At 42.2% G+C, this 21,848-nt stretch overlaps 2 protein-coding genes across 3 annotated transcripts; both read right to left on the minus strand.

The window, feature by feature from the left end:
• Positions 1-1,310: 1,310 nt before the first annotated feature.
• glmp (glycosylated lysosomal membrane protein) lies at positions 1,311-11,090 on the minus strand. Of its 2 annotated transcripts, none has more exons than XM_085396548.1 (7): positions 10,926-11,090; positions 4,856-5,020; positions 3,653-3,751; positions 3,409-3,573; positions 3,117-3,335; positions 2,114-2,382; positions 1,311-2,034 (listed from the first exon to the last, which is right to left on the minus strand). In XM_085396548.1, the coding sequence occupies exons 1-7, from the start codon at positions 11,019-11,021 to the stop codon at positions 1,860-1,862; spliced, it is 1,188 nt and encodes a 395-aa protein (XP_085252674.1). In that variant the 5' UTR covers positions 11,022-11,090; the 3' UTR covers positions 1,311-1,859. The 2 variants fall into 2 exon arrangements, with proteins under 2 accessions (XP_085252674.1, XP_085252675.1); XM_085396549.1 differs by lacking the exon at positions 10,926-11,090 and adding an exon at positions 5,887-5,969.
• A 2,437-nt stretch (positions 11,091-13,527) lies between these two features.
• cct3 (chaperonin containing TCP1, subunit 3 (gamma)) lies at positions 13,528-21,013 on the minus strand. The gene is made up of 14 exons (XM_085395837.1): positions 20,902-21,013; positions 19,891-19,952; positions 16,231-16,281; positions 16,077-16,139; positions 15,899-15,995; positions 15,653-15,770; positions 15,393-15,579; positions 15,129-15,278; positions 14,889-15,021; positions 14,665-14,746; positions 14,407-14,587; positions 14,080-14,325; positions 13,859-13,990; positions 13,528-13,757 (listed from the first exon to the last, which is right to left on the minus strand). The coding sequence occupies exons 1-14, from the start codon at positions 20,927-20,929 to the stop codon at positions 13,665-13,667; spliced, it is 1,623 nt and encodes a 540-aa protein (XP_085251963.1). The 5' UTR covers positions 20,930-21,013; the 3' UTR covers positions 13,528-13,664.
• Positions 21,014-21,848: the final 835 nt, after the last annotated feature.

A 21,848-nucleotide genomic window follows, 5' to 3' on the forward strand; every position in this document is an offset into this window, starting at 1 on the left:
TATTCGATTCGGGCCCTGAACCAGGTGTAGGACTGGACTCTCCCCACACACATTACATCACTATAAGACTGGACTCTCACACACATCACCACACGCACTCTGGTTTTTCTTCATGCACACTTCCTATAATTTATAATCTCTTTCTGCTATTTGCACATTTTTTTTACTGTAAATTTCTAAGTTAAATCTGTAAATTTTGTATAACCTGTGTATTGTAAATACTGTAAAACCACTGTCATTTAATGGTCGGGCATTGCATTGCACAGCTACAAGCATTTCACCTCATGTCTTACTGTGTATGGTTGTGTGTGTGTGACAAATAAAATTTGAATTTGAAGATATTTGGCATGCAGATTGTAATCAAACCACCAACCTTCCACCACCTGAGCTACAGCCACCGCAAATGGACATTTAAAAAGTAGAATGGGAAACAAAGCTTTGAATGAATGAATGAATGAAAGCTTTATTTGTCACAAGCAGGTTGCCCTGCAGTGAAATGGGAACCCCCCTCCTCTGCACAAAAAAGCACATGAATGTCCACAGCACAACATTGTGGAAGACATGACAAGCCACAGGGATGGGTAGGAGATGAGGAGTAACCCCAGGCAACACAGCAGCCATCCTGCAACGGCGCCGTTTCCAGCACGGGCCCAGACCCGCCTCGTGTTCCCAGGGGGCAACAAGCATCGAAGGCGTTGGAAAGGGAGGGGGGATGAGTGAGTGCTTATCAGTGTAAGTGTATGTGTGTGCGTGTCCATAGTTCAGCTTCTTCTGTGGAAGAATCCAGCAGATGGCCGATCCTCCCTGAGCCGGTTTCTGCTGAAAATTTCTTCCTGTTAAAAGAGTTTTTCCTTTCCACCGCCACACCAAGTGCTTGCTCAAGGATCATCTGATTGTTTAGGTTTTCTCTATTTTATCAAAGGGTCTTTACCTTACAATATGAAGCACCTTGAGGGGACTGTTATAATTATGTTTCTGAGTAAAATCAGCTGCTCTGTTCTCAGCACACCTGTGCATGTCTCTACAACGTGCTGCCAACACCAGCCCATTCATATGAATGTGCTGTAGCCAGACTAATAAATCCTGGGTTGATTTATTAAGCTGATAACCAATTTCATGTGACCTCCTGTCCTGACTGATGATGTTAGATTAGAGAAACCATCTGAAAAAAAACTTACTTCTTATTACAACTAGGTGTCAAACAAATCCAGGTGAGACATCCTGTAATATGAAAGTTGTTTTTTTTTAATTATTAAAAAACACCAGTGACATGTCAGCTGACATCTGATGAAGAAAGAAACTGAATCAGGCAATTCTGATATATTTTATTAACAATCAACTTAACTTTGCTTCTTAGTTTCAAAGTAAAAATTTTAATCGTACATCTTTTAATCTGAAAGTCAAAGACTGGCCCCAAGGTGGCAGACTCTTCATCTGTGAGCAGCTGCTTTAAATGAACCCTTTAGAGTAAGAATATGACATCATCAGAAAGGGACACGAACCTGTCAGGGTTCAGTAACAATGACTGAGGGTTCAGAAAAAGGATATATTTTATTTATAAACATTGTATTTTATATGACCTACTGAAAAAGTAAAAGAAAGCTTCAGAATAACCATGAGCATAAGAGCCCACAGGTTTTTCAAGATGGCTGCCAAGTGGTGAGCCTGGAGGTTTGATTCAGGAAGAAATCGATGAGGACAGAGTAAGATCTTATCCAATCACCAATCAAACACATTGACTGTCTTTAAAAACACAAATGGGTACACGGATTCTGCTGTGTGCTGACTGGCTGGAATGTCACTGTGACGTCATCTGTTTCTAAAACATTAAAACTGTCTCTGGCAACGCAGTGAAATGATTAGTTGATTGGCTCGTAGGAGGCTGAGGATGCTCCCTTGCTTTTACGGATGCAGAGCCAGATTCCACCAACCAGCAGGATGATCATGGGAATTCCCAGACCAACTGCCATGATGGCAACAACCAGAGGAGAGAAGGAGTCAACAGGCGGTGACCCAACACCCACCAGCAGTGTCCTGGAGGAGTAAGGAGGAGATGAGAGCTGATCGGCTGAGAGTAAGAGATAAAACAACAAAGAAATAACAACAAGCCTACCAGCTGAGGAAGCGTGTGACGTTGTAGAATGGTTCCCCCGCCAGGCCAAAGCTCACATTCAGTGCCATGCTCTTTGGATCTGAGAAGAAGCCTCGGATCAGACCGGACGAAGCCGTCACCATCGACCCACTCTGAGCCCGCGGCACCGAGTGACGGCATGGCGTGGCATCTTCCAGAGCCGGCCGTGCCTGACGGTACGCCACTGGCTTCCACAGTGCATAACCCAGAACATCAGAACTGCCATTCACTGATGACACCCATTGAGAAACCTGAGGGGTCAGAGGTCAATACAGGACATTCAGTCAAACTTTACTCAAACTACATTGTAGACAGAATGAGCAGGACCAGAAACATATGGAAGAAAAATCAAAGTCATACTCCCGCCCACACCAACAGGGCCACTGTCTACAGTAAAAAAAAATCTATCGAAATATATTTCTGTGACTCAACATCAAAACCTCATTTGATGTGAGAAAATATTCAAAGATCCAATCTGTGTTTGGCCAACAAGAGAAAACCCATTTTCAGCAGCATTTCAGCAGGATAGAGCACTCTTTTCTTCTGCAGGGAAGCTTAAAACAAGGTGGAGCAAACCTCCAAACCAGCCCCCGAGACTAAAGGAGTCCATCTGCGCACACAACCCTGGATGTGTGCGCAGGGTTGTGTGCACACATCCAGGGTTGTGGCAGGTTATTGGTCGAGTAGGTCGTCACACTGGATGTCCCGCTGAGTTTATGTCTAATCACTGACTGGGTCTGTCGTCAAACAGCACACCATACTCAATTCAGACCACATTAATTCATAATAAAAAATAATTGTAGTTAATGATGGGCCAGATTTCTCATTTTGGGTGGTACATTTATTGAATTTAACATGATATTTAAAGGGTCCTTATCATTCATTGGTTTAGGGATAAGTCTTTTGATGAGGATGATTTCCTCCAAGAAGAAAATAAAATGATGTCAGAACAAGAAGAAGAACATAACGCACAGCACAAAGCTACCTTGAATATCGATGGCGTATACTCATCGTCGATTGATTGGTAAACGTCGAGTGTGCTTAAAGGATAAGCTTCCCCTACTGCATGCATCTCCAACAGGAACCTGGACTGAGTGGCTCGGGCCGGTATGCCATCCAACCACACCTCCAACTGGGAAGAGTTAACAGAGTGCAGGAGGTGCGGCCATGCCTCTCCCCGCCCCTCAGAGTCAAAAACCGACAGCTGAAATAAAAATAATGACTGTCAGCGTATCGATCATTTTTGAATACTGATTTCACTGTGCTCGGCAACAGACCTGAAGGCAGAGCGAGCCATTGGTGAAGGAGGCATCGGTGCCACAGAGAAGCGCCATGGGTTCGGACAGGTTGATGGGGTTCCAGGTGAAGTTCTGCAGGTCGTATGGAGGGAAGAGGTCAGAGGTCGGCTCAGCCGTGTCGTTCACATCGTCATACTCCAACAGCTGAGAGAAAAAAAAAGTTTAAGGTTAGATGTATCCAGACATACCCTAAAGATTTAAGGTGGACTGAGCTTGTTCTGACCCGGCTGAAGACGACAGCACTGCTGTACATCAAGCTGCTCTCTGGCTCCACTTTCAGGCTGCCGCTGGTGTTGCGAGCCACAAACTCAGGCCAGTTCACCTGGGACACAAAGCACACCCAAGGTCAGAATATTATGAACAGTCATGTGACTGTCACACATATATCAACATTAGGGTGTCAAGAATGTTACAAACAACAGAAATTACTTAAACTATTTATTTATTTTAATTTTTAATTTAATTACTTTTATTTTATTTTAAAAGGTTGGGCTCAAGTGTTTAGCCCCTTCTTTCGGCAACATTTATCCTCCAGCTGTGAGCCCATAGCCCCACAGCCCCGCCAATGACAGGCTTATGGACAGACCCTGGGGTTCCCAAGAAGTCTCTGTGCCCTCTCAGCTGAGTTCTCCTGATATACTTTCACATTAAAAAGTAAAAAGTCTCAGTAAAAAGGAAATCCTAGGGTCTGCTAATGAAACGTACAAATGCCTGATAAGTGAGAGGAATAAAAGGCACACTGATGTTATCGGCTTGTTAACTGTGGCTCAGTGTGTGGGCAGCAGGACCAAAAAGGACACTGAGTCTGAAGCACACTGGATAATGCAGGACAGGCTCATGTTCCCAGGTTCAGAACTGATTACCTGTACAGTTTGTATGCTCTGACTATGAGCCCCACCCACGATGTGGATCTCAGTTCGTCTATAATTTGGAATTTGGGCCTAATTATTATTTGGTAAATACCTATTCATACATGCGTAAGTGCTTTCTACCTATTATTCACACTCCAATGAACACATCAGAACCAACTTGGGGTCTTTCCCAAGGATATTTAGCAATTAGACTGGAGCAGCCAGGGATCGAACAACCAACCTTCCAATCAGTAGATCCTCTAGCTCAGGAGGTAGAGCAGATCTTCCATCATCTTTTAATCATTATTATTAAGTGAACAGTGTTTGTCAGGGACAGATTTATTAAAATCAATGCAGCTCTTAAGATTAAAATAAATAAATAAAATAAATAAATAAAAATCACCCTCTCAGTAGGCTGAGGCTTTTCATCCATTTTTTCATTTTATCAGAAGTATATTTTTTATTCTCACAAAGCTGGCCGTTCGCACTCGGTTTCACTTGATTGTTTACGCCCTTTCTGAAACTTTTCTCTGTCCGATGACATCACACTGAGTTTACCGACTTCCTGTCCATACCTGCACTTCAGAAGAAGTTGAGTTGGTGTGGATGAGCAGCAGCGTTGGCGCCCCCTGGCTACAGAACAGGAAATGCAGCGTGTCATTGTCTCCCACGGCTCTCACATGCAGCAGGTCACCAGCTTGAGGGGTTGAATGTGAGCTGGGGTATAACTGCATTGAAATCTGCAAGACAGAAGAAGCAAACCTACTCAGAGCATTTCATCTTTTCTACAGCCATTGGTCTCATCTTGCTGAATATTTTTTCCCTTTATTGAATAGTACTGAGTACAAAAAAGGGCATTTTTTTTTAGCAAAAATGTTCATTAAATTATGCAAACAGCAAAAGATATAAAAAAAAAAAAATCACTATGGGATAAAACCATGGAAGGCCCAATTTATTTTGTTTTTGATTATTTCATTTAAGTGTAAAAAAGAAATTGTAATTTTGATGAGATAAACATCTGTGCCGATTATGGCCTGGAAGTTCCGAGCTCAAAATGGGAGACACCCCCTGGGGTGCTGGAGAAAGGCCGAGGTAAGATCCTGTGGCACTTCCAGATACAGACAGACAAAATGGTGGTGGCTCCCCAACCAGACATAGTGGTGGTAGACAAACTGAAGAAAACGGCCATAGTGATACATGTAGCGATACCGAATGAAAGCAACATAAGGGAGAAGGAACATGAGAAGCTGCAGGAGTACCAAGGGCTCAGAGAAGAGCTCGAGAAGATGTGGACGGTGAAGTTAACAGTCATCCCGGTGGTAATCGGAGAACTAGGTGCATTGACTCCCAAGCTAGACTAGGGGATCCAGCAGATCCCAGGAACGACATCCGAGATATCTGTCCAGAAGAGCGCAGTCCTAGGAACAGCTAAGATACTGTGCAGGATCCTCAGCGTCCGCATCACTGTTTTATTTGTGCCGCTCCAAAAACTTGTTTGTTAGTGCCTTCATTGTTTTAACACACAAAACAAAACAACCAACTACACTAGTCAACACAACACATTAACTACACACTCCAAATATGCCAAATCTTAGAAATCTCTCACATCTCAAATTCAGTATCCGATGGCGCGATATGGCAGCCTGGCTTCTGTCAGTCCGCCCCAGGGCAGCTGTGGCTACAACTGTAGCTGCCTCCACCAGTGTGTGAATGTGAGAGTGAATGAATAGTGGAATTGTAACGCGCTTTGGGTGCCTTGAAAAGCGCTATATCAATCCAATCCATTATTATTATTATTATTATTATTATTATTTCTCTTTCGCTCGCTCTCTCACCTCCGTCACTCCCCTCTTCCTAAACAACTAAACCCCACGTGGTGCCATATAATTTTTTTTATGGTCGACGTGGTACATTTTTCGACCAATAGGAAAGGGTTTTCTTTTTTGCACTGTGCTTAGACATTTTTTACCGTTTTATTCGCACACTGAACATGATGATAGTATTCAGTAAAGAGCATTGTGTATATATACACAGAATATATTCTTTTATCATAACTCTGGTTTATTACTGCTATATAGTTTGAAGTCCGAAGTTTCAACACAAGTTGAAATGGATACTCATCATTCTTTGCTGCCATGTCATCTGAAATCGGTCATGTGATTTGGATTTGCATGTCCGTTGACCCCAGAGGGTTAATACCACTCACCTTCGTTCCATTTCCAGAGTGTAACAGTCAAACCACCTGTGTTAAAATCTAAAAATGCCCATGGTGTTGATTCAAAATGTGATCTAGCACAATTATGGCCATCGGTTGCTACTGAAAACAAGAAATAAAGCCAGTCCGCGCTATGGACTGAACCATTTTTTAATGGTGGAGGGGGGTTACACTATGCAATATATTCAGTTTTAGAATTTATATTCAATGTTAATAGTAGGTAGATCCACGCATTAATGGCTGAAAGCTCCGCCTCCCATTCTACTTGTAAATAATCTAGGAAGCACAAGTAAGCCACAGTCTGTAGGATGACATGGTACTATAAGGTCATTAAGAAGAGTCCTTATTATTCAAGACCGTGTAGCATGTGAGGAGCAGGATTTTCAATTCAATTCTGGATTTAACAGGGAGCCAGTGAAGGGAAGCCAATATAGAAGAAATATGCTCTCTTTCTAGTCTCGGTCAGTACTCTTACTGCAGCATTTTGGATCAACTGAAGGTTTTTCTGGGAGTTTTTAGGACATCTTGAGAATAACGAATTACAGTAGTCTAGCCCAGAAGTAATAAATGCATGAACAAGTTTTTCAGCATCTCTGAGACATGGTATTTCTGATTTTAGAGATATTGCACAAATCAGAAAGTATTTATACATATTTGTTTAATATGTGCATTAAAGAACATGTCCTGGCCAAAAATGACTCCAAGGTTCCTCACAGCGTTACTGGAGGCCAAGGTAATGGCATCCAGAGTAGTCATCTGGTTAGATACCATGTTTTCAGATTTTCAGGGCCAAGTGCAATAACCTCAGTTTTATCTGAATTTACAAGCAGAAAATCAAATCAAATCAAATCACTTTTATTGTCACATCACATGTGCAGGTACATTGGTACAGCACATGTGAGTGAAATTCTTGTGTGCGAGCTTCACAAGCAACAGAGTTGTGCAAAATACAATAATGTAAACAAGCAAAATACAAGAATGGCTACATCTGAAACTAATAAATATATGTACAATATATAATAGAGCAGGGCGATATGGCCAAAAATATTTATCACGATATATATTTGAAAATTTGCGATAACGATATAACTGACGATATAATTGATGCGAGACAAAATACAACTCCACAACATTACTAGCGCAAAAAGACAACCTTCCATTTATTTTCACTTAAACAAGAAGCTGGTTTTTATGTACAGTAAAGCTTTATAAAAATGTAACAGTGCAAATGCAAATTCCTTGCTGAAAGTTTAACCCAAAGGCATTTCCAGTAGAAATGGGCTGACATATCCTGAGCATAACCATGTATAATATCCACTGAAGTTAAAAAGAGGTGCTTTGCAACATTAAACTGCAGTGTGCAGTACGCATTTTTCGGACCATAAGGTACACGGGATTATAAGGCACATTAAGCGAAACAAAGCAGTCAGATAAATCAAACTTTATTAAACTCATTCTTCTTGCTTCCTCCACTTCTGTACCATTGATTCATTAATGTTGAATTCTCTGGCAGCTGCTCTATTCCCATGTTGTTGCAGTATATTAATGACTAACCTCGTATTGTGGATGGATTATCTCAGTTGTTCTCCTGACTGAAGTTTGGTCCGTTTACAGCATCCTGCCATGCGATTGCATTTGTCTCTAACCATGAGGAACCTTCACGTTAACTTTTATAAGTGGAAAAGTGTTAGTGTTCGTCCTCCAGCTTCACTGTTTATGTTATGCTAACATAGCTGTGTCGCTAGCGATCACGTAGCACATCATTATATATCAGCTAGCCCAACTTCAGTAACCCTAAAAACGTCACTGCTGTTTAGTTTCCTGTCTTCATTTATGTTGGAAGTGATAGCAGAGCTGTACGTTTGAATTTTTTCAGAAATCTCTCAGTCAGAACATGCAATATCATGCTTAGGTAACTAGCGAGCTAACTTCCGCTAGCTTCCTGCTAACTTCTAACTCCGTTAAATGTAATAACTTTTGTTTTCATGGATGCCTGGAAGTTAAACTTTATAGTTACACCTGGTAAAGCAGCAATGCTGATCGTTTTATTAAAGATGAAAGAATTTAGACAGTTTTTAAACTCTCAGTGGTGATGCAGTGTTCGTTTGACCTGAAGGTACGGAGTTTAGGACCCAGATTACTCCCAGATTTAAGAGCATCTTAGTCCGACAAATACGACAATAACAACGGCCGCTTGCATGTTCTGCAAAAAATGTGCTTTGTTGTGTATCTGACGGACAAATACCAAACCAGTTCCACATCACGGAAGTTGCACCATTTTTACAAACCAACAATCGGCCATGTGCGTATGAAAACAAAGGCACTGCGCATGCGCGTTTTACTCCCATTCTATCGCGATATTTCATTTTCCTATCGTTGCCTAACATTATACCGGTATTACCGTGAACGGTATAATATGGCCCAGCCCTAATATATAATAGTATATGCATTTCTGGATGTGTATACTAAATATTTTTCTACGTGTGTGTGTGTGTGTGTGTGTGTGTGTGTGTGTGTGTGTGTGTGTGTGTGTGTGTGTATACATATTTTACAAATTAAATAGAGTAAACAATAAATAAAATATATAAAATAAAATATACAGAGTGAGACATGTGCAAAACAGTGGCGTTACTGTACAGTAACGTAAATTAGAGATCATCCAGGTCTCTATGTCTTTTAGATATTCCTGCAGTATAATTAATTGGTTATCTGCCTTCATGGATAGATAAAGTTGGGTGTCATCTGCATAATGTTAAAAATGTATATTAACACCTACAGCATGCGCTAATCACTGTAATAAAATATTATTGTCAACAATATTGAATAAAGGACTGAGGCCTAGCAGGAAAGGCACAGAATGAGTCCACTGTCAGAGGCAATAAGACACAAAGATTGTAACCTTTGCCACTTCTTTACTGTGATAAGCCCTGAAATCTGACTGAAACTACAACTACTGTTTAAAACATTTTGGAGATAAAAGGAAGGTTGGAAAATGGCCTGTAATTAGCTAACACAGCGGGTCGAAAGATGGCTTTTTAAGTAATGGTGTACCTACTGCCAGCTTGAAGGCCTGTGGTTTGCTGATTATATTTAAAATTGAAACATTAATTAATGATAGAAGCAATCATGTAGGAATGGGGTCTAAAAGACATGTTGGTGGTTTGGAAAAAGTAATTACTGAAGTTAACTCAGAAAAAGGAAAAAAAGAATAAATATCAGTGGCAGTGAAAGTAGCTGTACGTGTTACGTCCGTGAGATGATTATGAGTACATTTAAAATTATTTTAACTGTAGGACAAGCAGTTAAGGAAGTTTCATTAAGAAAAGAAAAACCTGATAGGTGTCTCCCCAAAAGTTGATTCTGTTTATCTGGACGTGGCATTTCAGTGGGAGAAACGTTTCGTCACTCATCCAAGTGACTTCTTCAGTCTCAGCTGTCTGCAGGTTTCTCCAATCTTACAAACAGTACATTTGCATAATGACTGAAACTAGCCCACTGAAAGAACAATGGGCTGGGAGGTCAGTTCCCTGATCATTAATATGTAAATTCTCATGACCATTAATCAGCAACCACTGATCAGTGGACACTTATCAAAGGGACCATGAGTACCATTCACAGAGAGTTGGGGAATGGCTGCAATCACTGCATTGTAAGATGGCAAAAGATGTACCCTTAGCCCCCCTCTTGGATTCAGAGATGGCCTTTCCCTTTTCACATAAACTACACAAAGACACAGCCTTAAGAAACAAGTGCGCCTCAACTGTTTAATACTCCTGACACATACAGGATCACTATGGGATTTCACTTAGGCAATGGTTGTCCTTCTCTACTGGATCCGCTGGAGCTTTCTTTAGGTGCCTTCCTAGCTTGATCCCATTTATCAATGGCTTTTGATCAGTGGGCTTTGAGCAGTTGTTGTTGATCAATGGTCATGAGATTAAAAACCAAGGAACTGACCTCACAGCCCATGACTTGCCACTGGTGCTAGTTTCAGTCATTATGCAAATGTACTGTTTAAGGTTGGGGAAACCTGCAGACAGCTGAGACTGAAGAAGTCACTTGGATGAGTGACGAAACGTTTCTCCCACTGAAAACGTCCAGATGAACAAAATCAAACTTTCTGAGATTTATTTACCTTGATGATTGAGCATGCATCAAGACTGATAGATGTCTCAGTTACTGAAAGGATTCCAACTGCTCTCTGATTGGAGGACCACATGCGGTTCTACCCGCTGCGCCTCTTTACGACTCTATTCAAAACAATCGGGAAACAGCTAATCGATCACACGATACAACCTTAATCCCGGGTCTATAGCCCTCAGCTGAGCTGAGCAGCTACCAAACAAGCCTCCGTCACTTCCGGCTTCCCCTTCTGGCCCTCACGCTCTCAGCCGGTTCGGAGCCGGTTCCGGCTTCACCTGTGAACTCACCTGTCTGTGTCCGGGCTCCGCGGAGCACGTTACAGTGACGATCCACAGCACGAGAACCACGTACAGTCCGCCACTCCACGCGCTCCCCGCTGCCATCGTCTCTGCTCGGTCTTTGATCACATGATCCGCTGGTTCCCTGAAGTCAGCTGACCTGGCTGCTCGTAGTGTCAGAAAGAGATCAGCCAACCAGAGCTGAGCTCAGACTAACCCAGTCATGGGCTGAACTGCGCAGGCAGCAGGTTTATCTCACAGCTTTAAGTTTGTCGATCCTGAGTCGAAACTCCGGCTTTTTTGTTTCAGTCAGAGTTTCAGCTCTGTGAAACTGACCAAAGGCTTATACTGCAGAGTTAACCCCGGGTTTTCTGCACTACGACCGTGGTTCACTTTTTATATATGAATTATACTTCTGCATCAGATCATTGTAACTTACGCCATTTTGCTGTTTCATAATTTAATGAACATGTTTGCTAACCCCCCCTCTTTTCAAACTTTCTTTATTTGAACATAGAGCACAATCATACATAAGAAAGTCCAATCTGGGTGCAGAGTGCTTTCTTTATTCTTTATTTTGTTTAAGAATCAAACTGTGTACAGACAATGGAAACATTAAAGGGAAGAGGCAGAATTTTGCAACACAAAGCCAGAATCTCAAAGCAACTGAGACTAGACCAGCAGCTGCAGAGGCTGCACCTATGACTCCACTTTTATATCCATCTTTGTCGGCAAACTCACCTCCACCATATCAAGGTACAACTTTTGAGCAACTACATTGAGGCAACAAAGAATCCCAGAAAAAGAAAAAAATGTACAACTGGCTAAAGCAACATGAGATTTCAAAACAAACCAGAAAAGATAGAAGAAGCAAGAAGAAGAATCACCTTAGGTCTGTGGGAATGTAAGTGAAAGGGAGATTTCCTGGAACCTTGAAAGGAAAACTTCTAAACGAGGACAAAACTGCTGATTGAGAGAGGACTCTGAAAGAGAGTACTGTTATTCTGAATCTCTATCATCAGAAGAGGATGAAGAGGAGGGAGCTGCCTTACCATGAAAATATTATACAAGATCTCAGACACAGATTGAACAACAAGCTTGGAGCTTTCTTCCCAAAATACAGATGCCATTGGGAACTGCACCCACTGGCCAGCTTGTGTATAATCCTTTTAGCCACTGCAACACGAAAGGACTAATTGCCAAACTCCCACCTTTGACAGGAGGAGCTTCAGCTTGGATTTCAGCTCTGAAAGACAACACAGCTGGAGAAATGCATGCCATGCATTGAAGGAGTTGATGTGACCACGAGATTGATGTTGGATGAAGGCATTTCACTCAGAGTGCGGCGACAACTTCAGTCAATTTAGAAATGGACGTGGCAGCACCTTAGTCACCTATCCAAGAACTATAGATTTGAGAACAGAGAGTAGATTCATCCAACTAGGTTTAGATTTATGCCAGGCAAACCATTTAAACCCCATTCTGCACCTTTTAGATATGTTTGTTGTTAATAAAATCTCATCACAAGCTAATTAAAAATCACCTCGTATCATCGCATAGTCAGTGGTGAATTCTGTCTACAGTTCCCTTATTACAATTGATGTCTGATGCAAAAAAATATGTTTTTGTTCATTGTTGTACCCATAAATAAATGTTAATTAGAATGGATGTTAAAAATATTCAAAACACAGGGAACCAAATGTCCATCTTTATCTGCCTTGTCACACACAAGCTTTTTTTGTTGGTCCTTAACAAACAGAAAAACAGCCTTCCACTTAATGGAGTCCTTACGTCCTCTTGTTTTAAAAGAAATAAATGAAATATAAGTTTTTAACTGAAAGACAGAACGCATTACAAAACAGTCTTTGAAAAAGTTAATGGAGATGGGAGTAAAAAAGTTTGATGCAGAAGTCTTCTGTGTGTTTGTTTAAACTTCAACTATCAGCCCATATCTGAATTAACTTTATTCATTCCTATTCCTTATTGCCTTCCATGTAATTAAGCTTTCCTTCCTAGCCTCGTCAAATCTCAGCCACGGTGCCTTTTTGTGTTTCTCAGTCCCTGGATGTATGGCAGGCTAGCTTATGTTAAAAGTTCTCTTGTATAATAAATACCGATTCGACAGTGTGCAGTCAACTTTTCATTTTTTCGATTCCTCAACACACATGGCACAGAGCATGTTACACACCATAAACAATCCCACTCTAAACAATAGGTAGGAACAAAATGGCATAAAAAACTTAAACGTTACAAAGTTTATAAACTCAGGCAAGTGATAATGAAATTATTAAATATTAAAATTTAAAGCTCACAATCTTTTTTTTTTTTTTTTTTTAAATGGACACTTCTTAAAAAGCTGATTCAAATAAAAACATTACCTTCAGCTTTTCAGTAGCAAGCTAAAGATGTTGCACCTAGGTTCAACTGTTTATCGAAACATCAGGTGGGGATGGTGTTAAAGTGTGAAAACCCAAGCCCCTGAGTATGAGGAAAATTCTTTTACAGCTAAGCATGTAAAGACAGAGATAATTGTAAGCTTCTTTGTTGGCAGAATGAAAAATAAACCTAAACCAGGTTTACAATCTCATAAAAAACCTAAAAGTACATCACGCAGGTTTCAAAGGTAACTTTATTAACTGTTGTTACAGTTCACTGAGTCAACTAGTCCCCATCCATACACACAAACACGCACACACACAGAGGAAGAGAGACTGACGTGGATCTAGAGTGATGCGGACAGATGTGGGTCTACTCAGCTCCCTGTCCTCCCATCTGCTCCTCTTTGTTCTTCTTCTTGTGACCAGAGACGATGTCATCAATACGCAGCAACAAGATGGCCGTCTACAAACACAGCAGTATCATCAGTATCAATCACACTACTGATCAGTAATCATTGATATCAATCACACATCAGGATGTACTGCTGTGTGGGAAGTTCTGACCTCGACGGCGGTCTTGTAGGTCTGAGCTTTGACAGCGAATGGCTCCCAGATCCCAAGAGCTGACATGTCGGACAGACAGCCACTCTCACCGTCCACACCCCAACACACACTGTTATCCTGAGTGTGTTTGGCCTGAACACACACACACAAATACAAACAACTGACTTCTCAACAACACACACGTTAAATAAAGTTTTATTGCTGTTACCTCATTTGCTTACCCTCAGTGATGTCAGAACGCGGATGGTGGAGGCACCACAGTTCTGGATCAATGTTCGGGGGATAACCTCGAGCGCCTGAGCTACAGCACGGTATGGCCACTGTTCGACACCGGTGAGAGCACGGGAACGCTCCGTCAGGTGCTTCGACACCGCCATCTCCACTGCGCCACCGCCTGGCAACAGGAAGGGGTCGAGCAACACATTACGGCACACCTGCATGGCGTCCTGCAGGTTCCTCTCCACTTCCTGTGGACAGAGACAGTGTTAACCAATCCTTGGATTTACCAATCACCTCACTGACTGATTGATTGATCGACCACCGCTCACCGCCAAGATCTCCTTGCTTGCCCCCCTCAGCAAGATGGTGCAGGCTTTGGGGTCTTTGCACTCAGTGATGAAGGTAAAGTACTCATCTCCGATCTTCTTCACCTCAAACAGCCCAGCTCCAACGCCCATGTCCTCCTCACGCAGCTCGTCCGTCCGACTCACAATCCGGGCGCCGCACGCCCTGAGAGAGAAACAGTTATTTACAGCTCGCTAAAACTTCCTGTCTGAGGAGCAGAACGCTGATTGGCTGCTGCGTACCTCGCAATGCGGTTATTGTCAGTCTTCCTGACGCGACGGATGGCGGTGATGTTAGCTTTCACCAGGTAATGTTGAGCGAGATCTGACAGGAAACGGGAAGTAAATGCTACGCTGTTATTTTGTTTCAGGCATTGACCTCAGAGGACTTTCCCTTCACGTTTGTTCACCATCTTGGTGCTCTGCACCAGCTCCACTCTCTCTGCTGAGCTGCAGCTGACATGTACCTGAGATCCCCTTCTCGGTGAAGAGCAAGTCTGGTTTGAGGCGGATGATGTCCTCACAGATTTGCTGGATGTACTCTTCCTCCATCTGCAGGATCCGGGCAAAGTCTTCCTCCTTACTGATCTCGATATCTGTCTGCAGGGGGCGGAGCCACAGACAAACATTAACACAAGTAACACACACACGCAAACAAGTGTAACTACCTCTGTCTGTCTGTGTGTGTGTGTGTGTGTGTGTATCACCTGACTCTCTCCTTTCTTGTACTCAAGCGAGCAATCGAGCAAGACAATTCGTGGGTTCTTGATCATCCTCTTCATCCTTGGGTGCGTCACATCTTTGTTGATCATGACTCCTCTCAGCACGCATGAGTCCTCGATGATTCCACCAGGAACCTGTATGCAGCACACCATCATTGGAAACGGGACAGATAAAACTTTATTAACAAACAACCTGAAGGCAGGCGAGCCAACCCTAGTTTAAAGCGACTGGCCCACAGTGATTCGTACCTTCTCCACCTTGGCGTACTTCTTGATGTCAATCTCTTTGCGACCGCTCTCCTCCAGTTCCACAGTGCGCACGGCGTCCAGCGCAATGTTACAGGCCAGCTCAGACCAGCGGCTCAGAGCTTTGGTGTTAATGGCTGAGTGGACAATCTTCAGCATCATGGAGCGGTCTGATGTGTCCACAGGGGTGCTAGGAGGGGAGGGGGCAAAGTTACACATAGCATAGGACATGGCAACTTCATCGCAGCTGGAACAGCTGTTACCTGATCTCCTTCAGGGTGTCCAACATGTCCTCCAGCGCCCGGCGGTAAGCACTGATGATCACAGTCGGATGCATCTGCTGCTCCAGAAACTGCTCAGCCACTGCCAGCATCTCACCGGCTGAAGGTCACACAGGTGACAGGGAGAGAGAGAGAGTGAGAGAGGGGGGGAGAGAGAGACAAAGACAGGTTTTAGATCAACCGAGAGATCGTGTGATTGTGTGCCACGTTTCTCGTCCTCTTCCTCACCCAGTATGATGACCGAGGTGGTTCCATCTCCCACCTCCTCATCCTGTGTACGGCTGATTTCAATCATCGACTTCGCTGCTGGGTGCTGTACCTGGATCTGTTGCCAAGGAAATGCAGCAGGTGAGGAATCACACGCCTGATTAGATGTTGAATGAGTGTGAGCGTGTGAGTGACTGACCTCTCTGAGGATGGCATTTCCATCATTGGTCATCACGATTCCTCCAGTGGGATCAAGCAGCATCTACATATACACAAACACACACAGGGGCACATGTTAGCATATTAGCATGCCGACAACACTTCTCTTGCTGTGCATGTGCAGAGGGTCTGACCTTCATCATGGCCCTTGGGCCAAGGCAGGTCCTGATGACATCAGCGATGGTCTGAAACGCACAAAGAGATCAAGGGGTCAATCGATCACTCAATCAATCCCAGCGGGTCAGATCAATAGTTCCTATCACCTGTAAGGTTATGGTGAGTCTGTGCTCACGACCCACTGGGGATCTCAGAGTTAGCATGTCATCTGTAACATGTTTCAAAGAGCCAGGTGTACAACTGCTTATTGATTATTATTTAGTCATGCTGATCACACTGGTCTGTGTTAATATGATCAGATTTTATCTGTCACACACAATTTGAGTTCATTTATCCTCCTGCAGTGAATCTATGTAGAGCACTGAGAGACCAGAATGCCAATATTCTGCCAGGATAACTAAAAGTCAATAAAAGCTGGAGCTTCAGCAGGTTGTGTGTGTGTGTGACAATGGTCAATAATGGAGCACACAGGAGCTGGCTCTTTGCTGAGATGTTTGTGATGGTACTCCTGGTCCTTGAGCAGCACCTGGACCAGCCTGAACCGGTCTAGTTATGTGCCGACTCAGTCTCTGAGCATCACCTTTTTGCTTTCTGTGCCACAGCCAGTCCGGCATTCAGAGGAAACACACAGCTCCCCGTTAGTGTCTGACGCTGTTAGCAGAATGAAACCCGTGTACACATTGTTTCAGACTGAACTATCAGCCAATCAGTGAACATGATTATGTCACTGTCAGCACTGTAAACTGCTCTCTGCAGGTGTTTCTTAGGTAAGCCATCAGTGTGCACAGGCTGTGTGTAACACACTAAAATCTAAATCTGAGTTTGACCCGTTCTGCACAAACTCTCTGCTGGTAGGGCTGCTCGATTATGGCAAAAATGATAATCACGATTATTTTCACTGAAATTGAGATCTCGATTATTTATTTAACCCTTTAAGACCTACTATAGAACCAAATCCGCCAGAGCTCATATTATTTTTTTACATGTTGTAGTGCCATTTGTGGGAGCATTTTAATTTGCTATGCAACTGTTATAGCCCATATTTTAATAATATGTATGCATTAAGTCCATAGTAACTACATTAATTGCAAAAAAGTGCAATAAACTACAAAAAAAAATTGAAAATCGTTTTTGTTTTTTTTACATATATTTCTACTTGGAGAAATTTAAGAGGTTTATCCCTCAAAACTTTAAATACAAAAAAGTTGCAAAAAATAGTTTCCCACCACAGGAAATTTATTTTGAGTGTCTTCATAGTTTTATTTTGGAGATACACCAATTTTTATATACTGCAGGAAAAACGAAAAAACAATCCTATGATGCAAATTTGCAAAGAAAACAGCAGGTGCATCAAAAATAAACTATTTCCAGCAGTGCAATTCGAGTTCTAAGCATCACAGAAACGATTCAGAAAAGTCAAACATGACCAGTATAGGCTTTTAAGGCCTACAAGTAAAAAACTACAATTTCCGCGAAAATGACATCACTTCCGGTTTCGAGCAGGAAATAGCGGACATGCGACAGTTCCGCTGACATCTGTTTCACTGTGGGAAGTGTTACGAACAGCTGATCGGATCGGCAAAGCGTGTTTCTGGAATATTATGTTTTTGTTGCTGCAAGTGCTTTTTATGCAATTTTTGCAAAGCTTTATGTGGAAGGAAACCGTGACCGAGGACAAGCTGATGGCATCAGATGTAAGTACAACTCCTCCGGTTTATTGCGCTAGCTTACACGGTTCCGGTTCTACAGGGATTTAAAAATAGTTACACAAAACGGAGCGTGCTGCTCTGACCGGCTTTAAAAGGTTACCAATGACTTTAAAAAATAATATAAAATAGTGTGCAACACCACTGAAGTTTTTTTTACCTCTCTTTTCAGCCAACGGCAGTCACTCTCCTCTCCAAATAACTTCTGCTTAGCTTTCCGAGCTTTCGATCAGCGGTCTCCAACCTTTTTTGCGCCACGGACGGTTTATGCCCGACAATATTTTCACGGACCGGCCTTTAAGGTGTCGCGGATAAATGAGGGAGGGGCTAATAATCGGCTCAGTCATTTTTAATGATCGTTGAAAGATATTTCAGACATGGCGGGGATATATTTTATTATTCTAATGCCCTTCTCTCACTTTGCATCTGGTGTCTGGTCCTGGAACAGCCCAAGTCATTTCAGAAGGAGCTTGGCATGGCTGAAAGCTGTAATCGTGATTAAAATTCGATTAATTGAGCAGCCCTATCTGCTGGTCTGTAGGGTTGTTATGTACGCACACACGCACACAACTAACACATTCATATATGGTAAATGGCCTGTATTTATATAGCGCTTTACTAGTCCCTAAGGACCCCAAAGCGCTTTACATATCCAGTCATCCACCCATTCACACACACATTCACACACTGGTGATGGCAAGCTACATTGTAGCCACAGCCACCCTGGGGCGCACTGACAGAGGCGAGGCTGCCGGACACTGGCGCCACCGGGCCCTCTGACCACCACCAGTAGGCAACGGGTGAAGTGTCTTGCCCAAGGACACAACAACCAAGGCTGTCCAAGCCGGGGCTCGAACCGGCAACCTTCTGATTACAAGGCGAACTCCCAACTCTTGAGCCACGATCGCCCCACGATATAGTGTAGGACTGTCAGAAATCTTCATCAGACAGTAACATTTACCTTACTGATAAGTGCATTTTTAACCAATTTGTTTTTGCATTTAGGACAATGTTTTATATAAAAACAATTTAATACCGCATGTGAATGCACTACACATCCTTTGGCAGATGTTTTCTGCAGCTTCTAAACAGAAAGCTAACAAAGCACACAAATTTAAACACCTTTTTTATCTTCTTCAAATTTTACTCTTCTTCATTTATGAGCAAATATATGTATAAATTCAATGACTAAATAATCATAAACACTTGGGTAAAGCTATTCATTATTTTAGTAACTGAGTATTCTATTAATTGCTCAGTGACAAATAAACACGTTCATCCTATTAATTACTAATATTAAATATTCAGGAGATTAAATCTTAGAAATGTATACAATCAGTTTAAACAGCTGTCCAAACACAATGCTTTTATTTTAGTTTAAAAAAAACAACAAAAAACTCTATCCAAGCTATGACAGGGTGAAAGGATGGGGACACACTGCATAGGTACTATGGGTTCTACATAGAACCAAGCTAAAAGCATGAGTAGAGGAGCAGAGGAGGCCCTGGCTAACCCAGGCTACTGTCACTGGTGGATTTCCTCAATTAGCCAGACCTGAGGTTTTTTGCTCAGACACAGAACATAATGTTTGTTTGCCTTCTGTGAGTGCACTTGGACACAGCTGCTTATTAAGTAACTAACCAATAACTTTAAGGACAGTGTGAAGCTCATCAAGAAGCTCATTGTGCTATGAGACCAATCCGGTCATGATTCTATTTTTTTTACCCAGCCCAGCTCCTACAAGAAGAGGAGCAGGCCAAGACTGACTACAACCAACAGCTGGAGCACCTGCCAGATTGGACATGTCAGTTACCACGGTAACAAATTTGATAGGCAAGATATATGTCAGCAGTGGTGCGGGGACCGCTGTGCACAGCACCAACACATCGTCTGGATCACAAAGCAGGTTATTCAGTTTGTGACCTAAAGGGCACAGAAGGAAGTGAGCAGAGCCTTGTAGAACAAACGCACCTTTGCTGCATTGATGTTCCCGGTCTGGACTTTACGTCCAGACTCCCTCTTCACGTTCTGGTCTGCAGAGACACAAACACACACAGAAGTTACTGCCCGCATACACGCAGTGCTGTTACTCTTTATTCTTATTCGTACAGTGATGATCCGTTTTCAATAGGCAGAGGTTCCTCCTGAAAAAGAAAACGATCAGTACTGATGATGACTCTTCTCTCTGGATCAATCACAATGATCAGAAACACAATGACATGTTCCTAATGACATAATCAATGACATAATTTTAAATAAGTATAAGAATGAAGAAAACGGGGTTAACCCAGGACGGTAATGTTGCTGGTAATGGTGTTGCGGTTCTTTTTTGTTTTGGTTTGTTGTTTTTCCATAACTTGTGTATCTGCAAATATACACATTCTGTATTTTTCATATGAAAGAAACTATACTGTGGTGGGGCTTGCTAATTTCTTGTTTTTGATTTATGTATGTTATGTTTTGTTTTACTTCATATGTTTCATATGTTTCATATGTTGTTTGTTTAATTTAAGACAAAAAAAAATTTAATGAATGAGAGGTAAAACTTGAGGGGGTAGGGACAAATAAGTAAATACTTCAGCCTACTCCTTTTCAAACAAAGAATGGAATGATATTTTGTAATGATTGTGAAGGCATATGTTTGAAATGTTTGAAATAAAAATGAACTGAACTGAACTGAACATAATCAATAAGTGAGTTCACACTAACACAGGTGGAGGATTCCACCTTCACTCCATCACATGAACGCCTGATTTTAGCCTCAAAGGAACCGTTAGCCTGCTAGCTCCGTGTTCATGCTGAGTAACGGGTTAGCTTAAGTTAGCCTATCATCCATCTGCTAACCGGGCTAACATGCTAACGCCGGCCGCGCCCCGCTTTGTGCGTCTCTGGGTTGTTAGCGGATCGAAGGCAGTTCCGAACGGCCTGCGTACGGTTGTCGGTGGTTTTGTAAAAGCTTTGGAGGAAAATAAGAATACTCACTGAGCACTAAAACCTGCTGGCCGATCATTTTCACAGCGCGTGCCGGACAACAGCCTGGAAGCTTCTGGGTGGCACGAGGAGAGAGGAAGGCTCCACCTACAGGGGCGGGCAAACAGCCCGGGTCCGACTAATCAGAGAGAACATTACGTGACAGATAGGCAGATCCACCAATAAACTGAATGAGGCAAAAGGGTCGCCCTTTCATATGGAGACTAAAATCAGCCTTTAGTTTCATATTATTTCCGTGTATTAAAAACTGTTTCCGCTAAAAATAGAGCAGCTTCTACAATAAGCACCATCAGAATTCAGAGTTTTGGACTGAACTTCTAAAATGACATTTTTTGCTTTTTTTAAAGAAACAATTTATGCTCAGGAGCATGGGCGTCTCAGAGCTTTTTCTTACCCTCATCCTACCTACCTATGGTGCGCCGTTTGTAAACTGAAAATGCTGAAATTAGCGGCAACAGTTTTACACATTTAGCTCCAAACCTTATGAAAACATTTTTCGAGTCACTTTTTACAACATTTACGAAAATATTTGTAACGTTTTATATTTCAAACTTTTTGTATTTCAAAATATATTTAATCTAAATACTATATAAAATACAAATTTTACATCTAAATATTATATTTAAATCATCAGATAGTTTCTTAGATAAAAACGGAACATCCAACTGTTGGAGAAATGATGCTGATGGGACACCTGCATTCCAAAAATATAGTGGTTCAAAGATGGCGTCTAAGAGAGTCACTAGGGGGAGTGGACTCGGCTGGTGTTCTATCCAGAAGAGCTGCAATTGCTTGGCGAGTATATGCCGTGCCTCATCCAAATTTCATATGACATATAGATGCAAATCACAAGCTGATTCGTTGGAAGTTTGTTTTTCATGGAGCGGGGTGTTGATGTTTGATATCAGAGCTGAGACTGTAAAAGCGCTCTTTACTGC

The sequence above is a fragment of the Rhamphochromis longiceps genome, linkage group LG22 (genome assembly GCF_057381845.1).
Source record: "Rhamphochromis longiceps isolate RC_006_pf linkage group LG22, R_longiceps_female_GT1.1, whole genome shotgun sequence".
Taxonomy (NCBI): domain Eukaryota; kingdom Metazoa; phylum Chordata; class Actinopteri; order Cichliformes; family Cichlidae; genus Rhamphochromis; species Rhamphochromis longiceps.

Coding starts and splice junctions, on each gene's coding strand:
- glmp (XM_085396548.1), bottom strand. CDS start 11,021: ATGGCAGCGGGGAGCGCGTGGAGTGGCGGACTGTACGTGGTTCTCGTG. Junction 3,752..4,855: donor CAACTTCTTCTGAAGTGCAG/GTATGGACAGGA, acceptor TTTGTGTCCCAG/GTGAACTGGCCTGAGTTTGT. Junction 3,574..3,652: donor GTGCTGTCGTCTTCAGCCGG/GTCAGAACAAGC, acceptor TTTTTCTCTCAG/CTGTTGGAGTATGACGATGT.
- cct3 (XM_085395837.1), bottom strand. CDS start 20,929: ATGATCGGCCAGCAGGTTTTAGTGCTCA. Junction 16,140..16,230: donor GCCCAAGGGCCATGATGAAG/GTCAGACCCTCT, acceptor GTGTATATGTAG/ATGCTGCTTGATCCCACTGG. Junction 15,279..15,392: donor AGTACGCCAAGGTGGAGAAG/GTACGAATCACT, acceptor TGCTGCATACAG/GTTCCTGGTGGAATCATCGA.